This window comes from Nerophis ophidion, linkage group LG06 (assembly GCF_033978795.1).
Source record: "Nerophis ophidion isolate RoL-2023_Sa linkage group LG06, RoL_Noph_v1.0, whole genome shotgun sequence".
In the NCBI taxonomy this organism is placed as follows: Eukaryota; Metazoa; Chordata; class Actinopteri; order Syngnathiformes; family Syngnathidae; genus Nerophis; species Nerophis ophidion.
The window spans coordinates 75,996,619-76,010,580 of NC_084616.1; the positions used below are offsets into that span (position 1 = coordinate 75,996,619).

Genomic DNA, 13,962 nt, shown 5'->3' on the forward strand with positions numbered 1-13,962 from the left:
AATTATTTCAATGCTTGGGATCTGCGCTAATGGATGATATACCAGTTAATATGGTCATCTAATTAGTTACTATGGTTATCTAATTAGTTATTATGGTCATCTAATTAGTTATTATGGTCATCTAATTAGTTACTATGGTCATCTAATTAGTTACTATGGTCATCTAATTAGTTACTATGGTCATCTAATTAGTTACTATGGTCATCTAATTAGTTACTATGGTCATCTAATTAGTTACTATGGTCATCTAATTAGTTATTATGGTCATCTAATTAGTTACTATGGTCATCTAATTAGTTACTATGGTCATCTAATTAGTTACTATGGTCATCTAATTAGTTACTATGGTCATCTAATTAGTTATTATGGTCATCTAATTAGTTACTATGGTCATCTAATTAGTTACTATGGTCATCTAATTAGTTACTATGGTCATCTAATTAGTTACTATGGTCATCTAATTAGTTACTATGGTCATCTAATTAGTTACTATGTTCATCTAATTAGTTACTATGGTCATCTAATTAGTTACTATGGTCATCTAATTAGTTATTATGGTCATCTAATTAGTTACTATGTTCATCTAATTAGTTATTATGGTCATCTAATTAGTTACTATGGTCATCTAATTAGTTATTATGGTCATCTAATTAGTTACTATGTTCATCTAATTAGTTATTATGGTCATCTAATTAGTTACTATGGTCATCTAATTAGTTACTATGGTCATCTAATTAGTTATTATGGTCATCTAATTAGTTACTATGTTCATCTAATTAGTTATTATGGTCATCTAATTAGTTATTATGGTCATCTAATTAGTTACTATGGTCGTCTACGTCACAGCAGCTCAGACGAGGTACCAAGCAGTGTGAGCGGGAAGCGATTTTACAGACGTGGAAGGAGATTTTCACAACAAAGTTCAATCAATCAATCAATCAATGTTTACTTATATAGCCCTAAATCACTAGTGTCTCAAAGGGCTGCACAAACCACTACAACATCCTCGGTAGGCCCACATAAGGCCAAGGAAAACTCACACCCAGTGGGACGTCGGTGACAATGATGACTATGAGAACCTTGGAGAGGAGGAAAGCAATGGATATCGAGCGGGTCTAACATGATACTGGGAAAGTTCAATCCATAATGGATCCAACACAGTCGCGAGAGTCCAGTCCAAAGCGGATCCAACACAGCAGCGAGAGTCCCGTTCACAGCGGAGCCAGCAGGAAACCATCCCAAGCGGAGGCGGATCAGAAGCGCAGAGATGTCCCCAGCCGATACACAGGCAAGCAGTACATGGCCACCGGATCGGACCGGACCCCCTCCACAAGGGAGAGTGGGACATAGGAGAAAAAGAAAAGAAACGGCAGATCAACTGGTCTAAAAAGGGAGTCTATTTAAAGGCTAGAGTATACAGATGAGTTTTAAGGTGAGACTTAAATACTTTTACTGTGGTGGCATCTCGAACTGTTACCGGGAGGGCATTCCAGAGTACTGGAGCCCGAAATGAAAACGCTCTATAGCCCGCAGACTTTTTTGGGCTTTGGGAATCACTAATAAGCCGGAGTCCTTTGAACGCAGATTTCTTGCCGGGACATATGGTACAATACAATCGGCAAGATAGGATGGAGCTAGACCGTGTAGTATTTTATATGTAAGTAGTAAAACCTTAAAGTCACATCTTAAGTGCACAGGAAGCCAGTGCAGGTGAGCCAGTATAGGTATATATGTATGTATATATGTATATAAAGGTATATACAGTATAGGTATATATAAAGGTATATACAGTATAGGTATATATAAAGGTATATACAGTATAGGTATATATGTATGTATATATGTATATAAAGGTATATACAGTATAGGCGTAATGTGATCAAACTTTCTTGTTCTTGTCAAAAGTCTAGCAGCCGCATTTTGTACCAACTGTAATCTTTTAATGCTAGACATGGGGAGACCCGAAAATAATACGTTACAGTAGTCGAGACGAGACGTAACAAACACATGGATAATGATCTCAGCGTCTTTAGTGGACAAAATGGAGCGAATTTTGGCGATATTACGGAGATGAAAGAAGGCCGTTTTAGTAACGCTTTTAATGTGTGCCTCAAAGGAGAGAGTTGGGTCGAAGATAATACCCAGATTCTTTACCGTGTCGCCTTGTTTAATTGTTTGGTTGTCAAATGTTAAAGTTGTATTATTAAATACAGGTCGGTGTCTAGCAGGACCGATAATCAGCATTTCCGTTTTTTTGGCGTTGAGTTGCAAAAAGTTAGCGGACATCCATTGTTTAATTTCATTAAGACACGCCTCCAGTTGACTACAATCCGGCGTGTTGGTCAGCTTTAGGGGCATGTAGAGTTGGGTGTCATCGGCATAACAGTGAAAGCTAACACCGTATTTGCGTATGATGTCACCTAGCGGCAGCATGTAGATGCTGAAGAGTGCAGGGCCAAGGACCGAACCCTGGGGAACTCCACACGTTACCTTAACGTAGTCCGAGGTCACATTGTTATGGGAGACACACTGCATCCTATTAGTAAGATAAGAGTTAAACCAAGACAGGGCTAAGTCTTATGTAGGGATGCATGGGATTCTGGGTATTTGTTATTTTGTGTTTATGTTGTGTTACAGTGCCGATGTTCTCCCGAAATGTGTTTGTCATTCTTGTTCGAAATATTCGGGAGGGTTGGCAAGTTTGATGCTGTCATTCATATAAAACTCGCGGGCCCCACTATCATTAAATTTTCATATTAAGGTGCGGCCCGCTTGTCCGAGACCCCTGGTTTATACATATCACAAAGTAAAAAAAACTCTGTATGCAGTGTTATTTCTTTTTAAATTTCAAAAGAGTTTTGTGGCTTCTATTCATTTCATTATTTTGTGAAACGGGTCAAAATGGCTCTTGGACTAGTAAAGGTTGCCGACCCCTGCCCTATGGCAACAACTCTTCCTTCTGAAGCAATATTGTAATTATATGGTCGTCTTTCCCTGCACTTCAGTGATGAATCTGGACCGAGTGGAGAACCACACCCACGTGCGGCGACGCTTCCCGCGTTACCACACCTCGCTGTTTCGCAGTCAGAACGTCTGGGATCCCTACACCCACGTGGTGCTGCCCCCTGCTGCCCTGGTGCCACAACGACAGCAGCAGCAACACAGCTGGAAGGAGAAGGAGCGCAAGGAAAAAGAACTCGAGAAAGAATGTGAGCGTACACACCTTAGAGCAGGGGTCACCAACACCAGGTCGCCCGTAAGGACCAGATGAGTCGCCCGCTGGCCTGTTCTAAAAATAGCTCAAATAGCAGCACTTACCAGTGAGCTGCCTCTATTTTTTAAATTGTATTTATTTACTAGCAAGCTGGTCTCGCTTTGCTCGACATTTTTAATTCTAAGAGAGACAAAACTCAAATAGAATTTGAAAATCCAAGAAAATATTTTAAAGACTTGGTCTTCACTTGTTTAAATAAATTCATTTATTTTTTTTACTTTGCTTCTTATAACTTTCAGAAAGACAATTTTAGAGAAAAAATACAACCTTAAAAATGATTTTAGGATTTTAAAACATATATACCTTTTAAATTCCTTCTTCTTCTTTCCTGACAATTGAAATCAATGTTTAAGTAATTTTTAATAAATACATTTTAATTTAATTCTTCATTTTAAATAAATAAATAAATGGGTTGTACTTGTATAGCGCTTTTCTACCTTCAAGGTACTCAAAGCGCTTTAGCTTCTGTTTTTTCGAAAAAGAATATTTGTGAAATATTTCTTCAAACTTATTATGATTAAAATTCAAAAAAAATATTCTGGCAATTTTAGAAAATCTTTAGAATCAAATTTAAATCTTATTTCAAAGTCTTTTGAATTTCTTTAGAAATTTTTGTTCTGGAAAATACAGAAGAAATAATCATTTGTCTTTGTTAGAAATATAGCTTGGTCCAATTTGTTATATATTCTAACAAAATGCAGATTGGATTTTAACCTATTTTTAAAAAAATCATCAAAATTCAAAAATTTATTTTAATCAGGAAAAATTACTAATAAAGTTCCATAAATTCTTTTTTTAATATTTTCAAAAAGATTCAAATTAGCTATTTTCTCTCTTCATTTTTTTCGGTTGAATTTTGTGAATTATATATTTATATAGCGCTTTTCTCTAGTGACTCAAAGCACTTTACATAGTGAAACCCAATATCTAAGTTACATTTAAACCAGTGTGGGTGGCACTGGGAGCAGGTGGGTAAAGTGTCTTGCCCAAGGACACAACGGCAGTAACTAGGATGGCACAAGCGGGAATTGAACCTGCAACTCTCAAGTTGCTGGCACGGCCACTCTACCAACCGAGCTATGCCGCCTCTTTGATTTTTAAAGAGTCGAAATTGAAGATAAACTATATTTCAAAATTTAATTTAAATTTTAATTATTTTAAACCGTTCAGTTTAGTGTTTTTTCATCTTTTATTCTCTACAAAAAAATTTCCGTAAAAGGAAAAAAAATGTACGACGGAATGACAGACGGAAATACCCATTTTTTTATATATATATATTGAGTGATATTTATTAAAGGTAAATTGAGCAAATTGGCTATTTCTGGCAATTTATTTAAGTGTGTATCAAACTGGTAGCCCCTCGCATTAATCAGTACCCAAGAAGTAGCTCCTGGTTTCAAAAAGGTTGGCACCAAATGCTGGCTGGAGAACTTACTGACTATAACTTCTCCTTCTCAGACGTCCCTCCTGTTCAACCCCCAGTCAGCATCTCGGCCAATCAGACGAGCGAATACACAGCAGCCAGGCGTACGCTTGCCGCGCCCGAGCCGCCCATCTCTATCGTCATTTTGCTGATCTATCGAAGTCTGGGCGGAGCGCTGCCTCCCAAGTATCACACGGACAGGCGAGGAGTCAGGTGAGGACTGCACAGATCAATCAATCAATCAATCAATGTTTACTTATATAGCCCTAAATCACTAGTGTCTCAAAGGGCTGCACAAACCACAACACAAACCACTAGGACATCCTCGGTAGGCCCACATAAGGGCAAGGAAAACTCACACCCAGTATCCGAATCTCATCCCGTGGACGTATGAACCCGATACTGTAACCTCATACGCCCTTTTTCAGGCTTCCCAGACACCCCGTAATGAACTCCCCGGTGGTCACCATCTCTGTTTACAACAACCAGACCTTCGTGGGCGGACATTTGGACCAGCCCATCCTGCTGGAGTTCAAGCTCCTGGAGACGGCCAATCGCAGCAAGCCGCTGTGTGTCCAATGGAACCACAGCAGCCAGTGAGTACGCACCCTACCCACCCAAATATAAGATTTAGTAGTCTTGAATCTGAGGTGTTCGGTGTCTGTGGGTCATTTTTTATTCAAACAAAAAAATGATACAATTAAAGGCCTACTGAAATGAGATGTTCTTATTTAAACGGGGATAGCAGGTCCATTCTATGTGTCATACTTGATCATTTCGCGATATTGCCATATTTTTGCTGAAAGGATTTAGTAGAGAACATCCACGATAAAGTCTGCGACTTTTGGTGCTGATAAAAAAGCCTTGCCTGTACCGGAAGTAGCAGACGATGTTCGCGTGACGTCACGGGTTGTGGAGCTCCTCACATCTGAACATTGTTTACAATCATGGCCACCAGCAGCGAGAGCGATTCGGACCGAGAAAGCGACGATTTCCCCATTAATTTGAGCGGGCTTCACGGTGGCAGAGGGGTTAGTGCGTCTGCCTCACAATACGAAGGTCCTGCAGTCCTGGGTTCAAATCCAGGCTCGGGATCTTTCTGTGTGGAGTTTGCATGTTCTCCCCGTGAATGCGTGGGTTCCCTCCGGGTACTCCGGCTTCCTCCCACCTCCAAAGACATGCACCTGGGGATAGGTTGATTGGCAACACTAAATTGGCCCTAGTGTGTGAATGTTGTCTGTCTATCTGTGTTGGCCCTGCGATGAGGTGGCAACTTGTCCAGGGTGTACCCCGCCTTCCGCCCGATTGTAGCTGAGATAGGCGCCAGCGACCCCAAAAGGGAATAAGCGGTAGAAAATGGATGGATGGATGAAAGATTTGTGGATGAGGAAAGTTAGAGTGAAGGACTAGAAAAAATGGAAGAAACAAAAAAGGCGAGGGCAGTGGGAGCGATTCAGATGTCATTAGACACATTTACTAGGATTATTCTGGAAAATCCCTTAACTTATCTATATCCTTTGCTGCTAGCGGGGTGTATAAAATAGTTAGGTTTGTCATGGATACAAAGGATTATGGGTATTTGTTGTGTTGTGTTTATGTTGTGTTACTGTGAGGATGTTCTCCCGAAATGTGTTTGTCAATATTGTTTGGTGTGGCTTCACAGCGTGGCGCATTTTAATAAGAGTGTTAAAATTGTTTATATCACAACCATTAGTGTACTCTGTGTCACCCAGTATGCCTTGCAGTCGTGTGCATGTTGCCGCGGAAGTCACACACAACATGATGCTGGACTGACAAGCAGATCGTACATGTTGTAGAAGGCGACAAAGCTAATGGCTTCATAGCACTCACTAATACTTATTATCTGGGTGACTACCGGCAGTCATTCAGCAGAATAATAGCGTCTCTTATTGTCTTCTTCGCTTTTTGACACGGGTCTTAAATGGCTCTTTGAATGGTAAAGGATACCGATCCCAGAACCATGTATATCAAATATTTCCGGATGGTTCAACCGCCACCCGGCTGAATCTAATTAAAATCTATTTTTTCGTCATGTCACCCGCCCGACCCGCGGTTTATCTGCGGTCTCCGCGGATGAGACCGCAAACCGCGCATCTCTAGTTACTAGTGTTTTAGTGAGATTATATGGTCGTACCTGAAAGTCGGAGGGGTGTGGCCACGGGTGTGGTGACCGCCAGTGTCTCTGAGGGAAGCCACGTTTCTCGATGAGGCGAAGCGAAGGCAGCCGTTGGGGCCGGGCTGAGCTTTTTTTCCCCCTCCTCCACGGTGGAAGCATCCCACGTTCGGGGGCGGCCGGTCGGAGGAGGCAAGAGAGTCCGCAGCTGCCTCTTTGACAGGTGCACGAGGAACGACGCAAGCTATCCACTCATGTCTACGGTAAGAGCCGACTTATTACCACCATTTTCCCACCGAAACCTGCCGTTTGACATGTGGTAGGGAACCATGTTCTCTTGACCGCTCTGTTCCATAGTAAAGCTTCACCGTCATCTTTCGGGAATGTAAACAAGGAAACACCGGCTGTGTTTGTGTTGCTAAAGGCAGCCGCAATACACCGCTTCCCACCTACATCTTTCTTCTTTGACGTCTCCATTATTCATTGAACAAATTGCAAAAGATTCAGCAACACAGATGTCCAGAATAGTGTGTAATTATGCGATTAAAGCAGACTGCTTATAGCTGGGATCGGGGCTGGAACGACGCAAGCTATCCGCTCATGTCTACGGTAAGAGCCGACTTATTACCACCATTTTCTCACCAAAACTTGCCATTAGACATGTGGTAGGGAACCATGTTCTCTTGACCGCTCTGTTCCATAGTAAAGCTTCACCGTCATCTTTCGGGAATGTAAACAAGGAAACACCAGCTGTGTTTGTGTGGCTAAAGGTAGCCGCAATACACCGCTTCCCACCTACATCTTTCTTCTTTGACGTCTCCATTATTCATTGAACAAATTGCAAAAGATTCAGCAACACAGATGTCCAGAATAGTGTGTAATTATGCGATTAAAGCAGACTGCTTATAGCTGGGATCGGGGCTGGAACGACGCAAGCTATCCGCTCATGTCTACGGTAAGAGCCGACTTATTACCACCATTTTCTCACCAAAACTTGCCATTTGACATGTGGTAGGGAACCATGTTCTCTTGACCGCTCTGTTCCATAGTAAAGCTTCACCGTCATCTTTCGGGAATGTAAACAAGGAAACACCAGCTGTGTTTGTGTGGCTAAAGGTAGCCGCAATACACCGCTTCCCACCTACATCTTTCTTCTTTGACGTCTCCATTATTCATTGAACAAATTGCAAAAGATTCAGCAACACAGATGTCCAGAATACTGTGTAATTATGCGATTAAAGCAGACGACTTATAGCTGGGATCGGGGCTGGAACAACATGTCCGCTACAATCCGTGACGTCGCGCCCACGCGTCATCATACCGCGACGTTTTCAACAGGATACTTCGCGCGAAAATTGCAATTTAGTAAACTAAAAAGGCCGTATTGGCATGTGTTGCAATGTTAATATTTCATCATTGATATATAAACTATCAGACTGCGTGGTCGCTAGTAGTGGCTTTCAGTAGGACTTTAAATCATTTTTCAAACTGATACTCACTGACTTTGGTAAATGGGTTATACTTGTATAGCGCTTTTTCTACCTTTTGTTTAAGGAACTTTGACACTATTTCCACATTCACCCATTCACACACACATTCACACACGCACTCACACACTGATGGCGGGAGCTGCCATGCAAGGCGCTAACCAGCACCCATCAGGAGCAAGGCTGAAGTGTCTTGCTCAAGGACATAACGGACATGACGAGGTTGGTAGAAGGTGGGGATTAAACCAGGAACCCTCATGTTGCTGGCACAGCCACTCTCCCAACCGCGCCACGCTATCCCCAAAACCCCAAAACCCGACTTTGGATCATTTTCTGTGAAGAGCATATATCAGAAAATATATTTAATGTCCACACACCCCATACACATTTCTATTACATATAAGATGACCGGGTCCACTGGACCAGGGGCTCATAGAAGTGTGGAAATAGTTGTACTGTGTACCACACACACACACACACACACACACACACACACACACACACACACACACACACACACACACACACCTGTAGTTGATTTTTATTATGTCAATGTTATATTTTTATCAACATGTGATAGCAGGGACCCTGCCATTCAAAACTAGGCTGCTACATTACTAATGATTAATGTAACTATAGTTGAAAAAATAGTACAATAGCAATAGGAGAGACTATCCATCCCTGAACACCACGGAGTTCATGTAGGCTTAATGATGTACTTACATTATTATATACACTATCAGAGACAGAAACTCTTCATTTAACATCATATCCTTATTTGCTGCTTCAACACAGCTAAATCAACACTGTCCGTAACACACACACACACACACACACAGCAGGCCTAGACATGGGGAGGACAGAGTGTAGGTACACAGAACATCAGAGGGTCAATTGTGCGAGAAAATGAGAGCAGACAGTGTCGACGAACAATGTTGCAACCTTGTGTGGGAACCGCAACTGCAGAAACGGAAAAGAAGAATCCCTGTGAGATGCAGAAACCGGCGGAGAAATTTTCCGTGCAACGTTCATTTTGTTGTTACTCAGCCGGCGTTTGTGGGTCTGATTGACCGGTTGCATTTTGTGGCTTTTAATGCCTCACTTTTATGTTAAAATACTGAACAGGTGTTTATTGGGATAAGGTAAACATTTGTTCAGTATTTGTATTGGTGCATTCAGGTGGCTGTGGCCTGCGGGCCGGTTGTAATGCTAAACAAATATCATCCCGGGGGCCAGAGATCATTCATTCATTCATTCAAGGCTTGACTTTGACACAGCTCTTTTTTGATGTTCTTGGGCTGATATTGTGCGTCCCTGCAGGTGTGCGATAGGCGGTTGTTGGACGGTGAGGGACTGCATGGTGGTGTACAGGAACACCTCCCACGTCCGATGTCAGTGTCAAAGGCTGGGCACCTTCGGGGTGTTGATGGACAGTTCCCACAGAGAGGTTTGTACAATTGCATTAGGACTTTTTAAAGAGTATGTTAGGGCTGGGCAATATAGCCTTTTTTTTTAATATCTCGATATTTTCAGGACATGTCATGATACACCATATATATCTCGATATTTTGCCTTAGCCTTGAATGAACACTTGATGAATATAATCACAGCAGTATGATGATTCTATGTGTCTACATTAAAACATTCTTCTTCATACTGCATTAATATATGCTACTTTTAAACTTTCATGCAGAAAGGGAAATCACAACTAAAACTGTATTTATTAAACAGTTATTAAACAGTGGCACAAACATTTATGTCATTTCCAAAACAGAAAGTCTAAGATTGTCAGAGGCATTTTAAAACAAGCTATTAGTGCACTTTTGTGCATGATGTCACTAAGATGACATATCAAAACAACACTAAATTGAATTCACTTTTTGTACAGAACGCCACTACAATAGTTTCAAACAAATAAAGTGCACTTTGGTGCATGATGTCACACAAGATATTTCAATAAATGTCAAATAAAAATGAGCTGCATAATAGGAAATCACGGGTTGGGGAGGAGACCCTGCCCCAAGTGGAGGAGTTCAAGTACCTAGGAGTCTTGTTCACGAGTGAGGGAAGAGTGGATGGTGAGATCGACAGGCGGATCGGTGCGGCGTCTTTGGTAATGCAGACGCTGTATCGATCCGTTGTGGTGAAGAAGGAGCTGAGCCGGAAGGCAAAGCTCTCAATTTACCGGTCGATCTACGTTCCCATCCTCACCTATGGTCATGAGCTTTGGGTCATGACCGAAAGGATAAGATCACGGGTACAAGCGGCCCAACTGAGTTTGGGTCTCTCCCTTAGAGATAGGGTGAGAAGCTCTGCCATCCGGGAGGAACTCAAAGTAAAGCCGCTGCTCCTTCACATCGAGAGGAGCCAGATTTTTAATTATTTCAAAAAGATTCAAATTAGTTAGTTTTTCTCTTCTTTTTTTCAGTTGAATTTTGAATTTTAAAGATTCGAAATTTAAGATATTTTCTTATTTTTCCTGTTTTGTCCTCTTTTAAACCATTCAATGAAGTGTTTTTTTTCATCATCTATTCTCTACAAAAAACATTCCGTAAAAGGAAAAAAAATGTACGACTGAATGACAGACAGAAATACTAATTTATATATATATATATATATATATATATATATATATATATATATATATATATATATATATATATAATATTTACTAAAGGTAAATTGAGCAAATGGGCTATTTCTGGCAAACTGGTAGCCCTTCGCATTAATCAGTACCCAAGAAGTAGCTCCTGGTTTCAAAAAGGTTGCTGACCCCTGTGCTAGACAGAAAGGCAAACAAAAAGTGCTAGCATGGAAAGCTAGGAAAAGAAACAGATATACTAAACTTGGCACAAAGGCACAAAAAGGGAAAACAAAACCATTAGCATGAGAGCTAGGAAAAAACAAAGGCGTAGTGTGTGAGCTAGCGTGATTATACGTATAAAGCAGTCGTCACTTGTTGCACTAAGGCAAATTAGAATCCGAGAATGAACTAACAAAGGGGCAGTTTTAAATAAGGCTGTCACAATTTGGCTTGGACGTGGATTGTTTCTTCGACGCAGATGAGAATCAGCACGAGTGCGGCGTGGACGTAAGTACATGGTTGTTTATTTAATCCAGGGGTGCCCATTACGTCAATCGCGAGCTACCAGTCGACCGCGGGGGGTGTGTCAGTCGATCTCCAGCCAGGCTTTTAAAAAAAAATAGACCTAAAAATGAGTGATCATCAATCTTCACCAAGACGTCACTTAAATGACATTCACGGTACCGGAGGGTCTTGTGAGATGACGCTGGCTGCTGCGAGATCATTATTATGAAAATATGACCGAGAGGAAGGCGAGAAACACTTTTTATTTCAACAGACTCTCGCGCCGTACCTTCCGTCAAAACTCTAAAGGCCGACTGCACATTTCCTATCTTCACAATAAAAGCCCTGCTTCATGCTGCCTGCGCTAACTAAATACAGAGTCTCGGAAAACTGGCGTGCACAAGCGATCCCTCAGAAAGCTGGCGTGCACAAGTTTCTGAGACTCTTATTTAGTTAGCGCAGGCAGCATGAAGCAGGGCTTTTATTGTGAAGATAGGAAATGTGCAGTCGGCCTTTAGAGTTTTGACGGAAGGGACGGCGCGAAAGTCTGTTGAAATAAAAAGTGTTTCTCGCCTTCCTCTCTGTCATTTTTTCATAATAATGAACTGGCAGCAGCCAGCGTCATCTCACAAGACCCTCGGGTGCCGTGAATGTCAATCAAGCAAGCTACGGAATTTGCCGCCAATGTTTTTCTTGTAAAGTGTATGGAAGCTGGATGAATTAGATGCCAAAAACCAACCACTTTCATGTGGTATTGTACAGAAAGAACAACTCTTTTTCTCCTCCATTTGAAAATGTGGGCGTTATCATCATTACTGTCTGATTCCAATCAATGCAAGTCATCAGAATCAGGTAATACACCAACTTATATTCTTGTCTTTGTGAAAGAAAGACATCTATATGTGTTACACATGCTTGTATTATCATTAAACACATTTAACTTGTTTACAAAAATGTCTCTTTCATAAATAAATAAATATAAATGATATATATAAATGAAGTAGATCCCCTCGAGTTGGTCAATTGAAAAGTAGCTCGCCTGCAGAAAAAGTGTGGGCACCCCTGATTTAAACACTAATAAAAGGGCGCTCACAAGGAGGTACAGACACTTGGCTATGAACAAACAAAAGACTAGCATAAATGTTGCAAACTACAAACATGAAACAAAAACACTTGCTCGATTGGCATGAATAATAATAAACTATAAACAAAACGAGCACATGGCATGAATACAAAAACTTACACGGCATAGAACTATGGACGAGGACGTGAAGGAGGTGCAGCATGGGTAGCGTGTGTGAGGATTTCAGAAAGCAGACAAGAAAAAGAGTGACTTAAGTAGCTGTGATGATTAGTGAAAGCAGGTGAGGCTGAGAACAGGGACGTGACCTGACAGGTGAAAAGTAATGAGTTGGCATGGAGACGAAAACAAACCAGGAAATGCCAAAAAAACTAAACATAACCTGACCAAAACATAAACTTACAGGCGTGACAAAGGCAGGTGATTAGCAGGTGTGTGAAAAGCGAGAGTAGCAGGATTCTAGCGGGAACTCTCATTCAACCCTTCTTCGATTACGCTTGCACCTCCTGGTACCCCAGCACCTCCAAAACCCTCACATCTAGACTCCAAACATCCCAGAATAAGCTAATCCGGTTACTTTTAGACCTCCACCCCGGATCACACCACACTCCTATTCACTTCTCCAAAGTGGGCTGGCTCAGGGTGGAGGACAGAGTAAAACAACTTGCACTGAGCCTAGTCTATAAAATCCGCTACACCTCCCTGATACCGAAGTACATGTCAAACTACTTCCAGAACGTAAATGACCGCCATAACCAAAACAGCAGGGGGAGCTCCACAAACCACGTTAAACCCAGATTTCGATCTAACAAAGGTCTTAACTCATTCTCTTTCTATGCCACATTAATGTGGAATGCACTCCCAACAGGTGTAAAAGTAAGTGCATCTCTATATTCCTTCAAAACCGCTCTAAAACAACACCTCCAGGCAACTTCAACCCTTTACTAATACATTGTTATCACCAGGAAAGATGAGGTCACCTACCTAGGTTCCATTCTAGAGGCTAATCTTTCCTGTGATAAAATGACGATCAAGGTAATCAAAAACGTCAACCAACAAACAAGATTTCTCTACAGAATGTCCTCTCTGGTCAACAAAAGCACCATGAAGATTCTAGCAGGAACTCTCATTCAACCCTTTTTCGATTACGCAAGCACCTCCAACAATCTCAAATCTAGATTCCAAACATGCCAGAACAAGCTAGTCAGGTAACTTCTATACCTCCACCCCGGCTCACACCACACTCCTATTCACTTCTCCAAAGTGGGCTGGCTCAGGGTGGAGGACAGAGTAAAACAACTTGCACTGAGCCTAGTCTATAAAATCCGCTACACCTCCGATACCGAAGTACATGTCAAACTACTTCCAGAACGTAAATGACCGCCATAACCACAACACCAGGGGGAGCTCCACAAACCACGTTAAACCCAGATTCCGATCTAACAAAGGTCTTAACTCATTCTCTTTCTATGCCT

At 41.5% G+C, this 13,962-nt stretch overlaps 1 protein-coding gene across 1 annotated transcript in view; it reads left to right on the forward strand.

Annotated features, from left to right (window-relative positions):
- celsr3 (cadherin, EGF LAG seven-pass G-type receptor 3) overlaps window positions 1-13,962 on the forward strand; it is a 245,899-nt gene that overhangs the window by 163,324 nt on the left and 68,613 nt on the right. Inside the window, 4 exon segments of the mRNA XM_061904867.1 lie at window positions 3,006-3,209; window positions 4,733-4,910; window positions 5,126-5,293; window positions 9,639-9,765. Of these exon segments, the coding sequence (XP_061760851.1) occupies window positions 3,006-3,209; window positions 4,733-4,910; window positions 5,126-5,293; window positions 9,639-9,765 (677 nt within the window).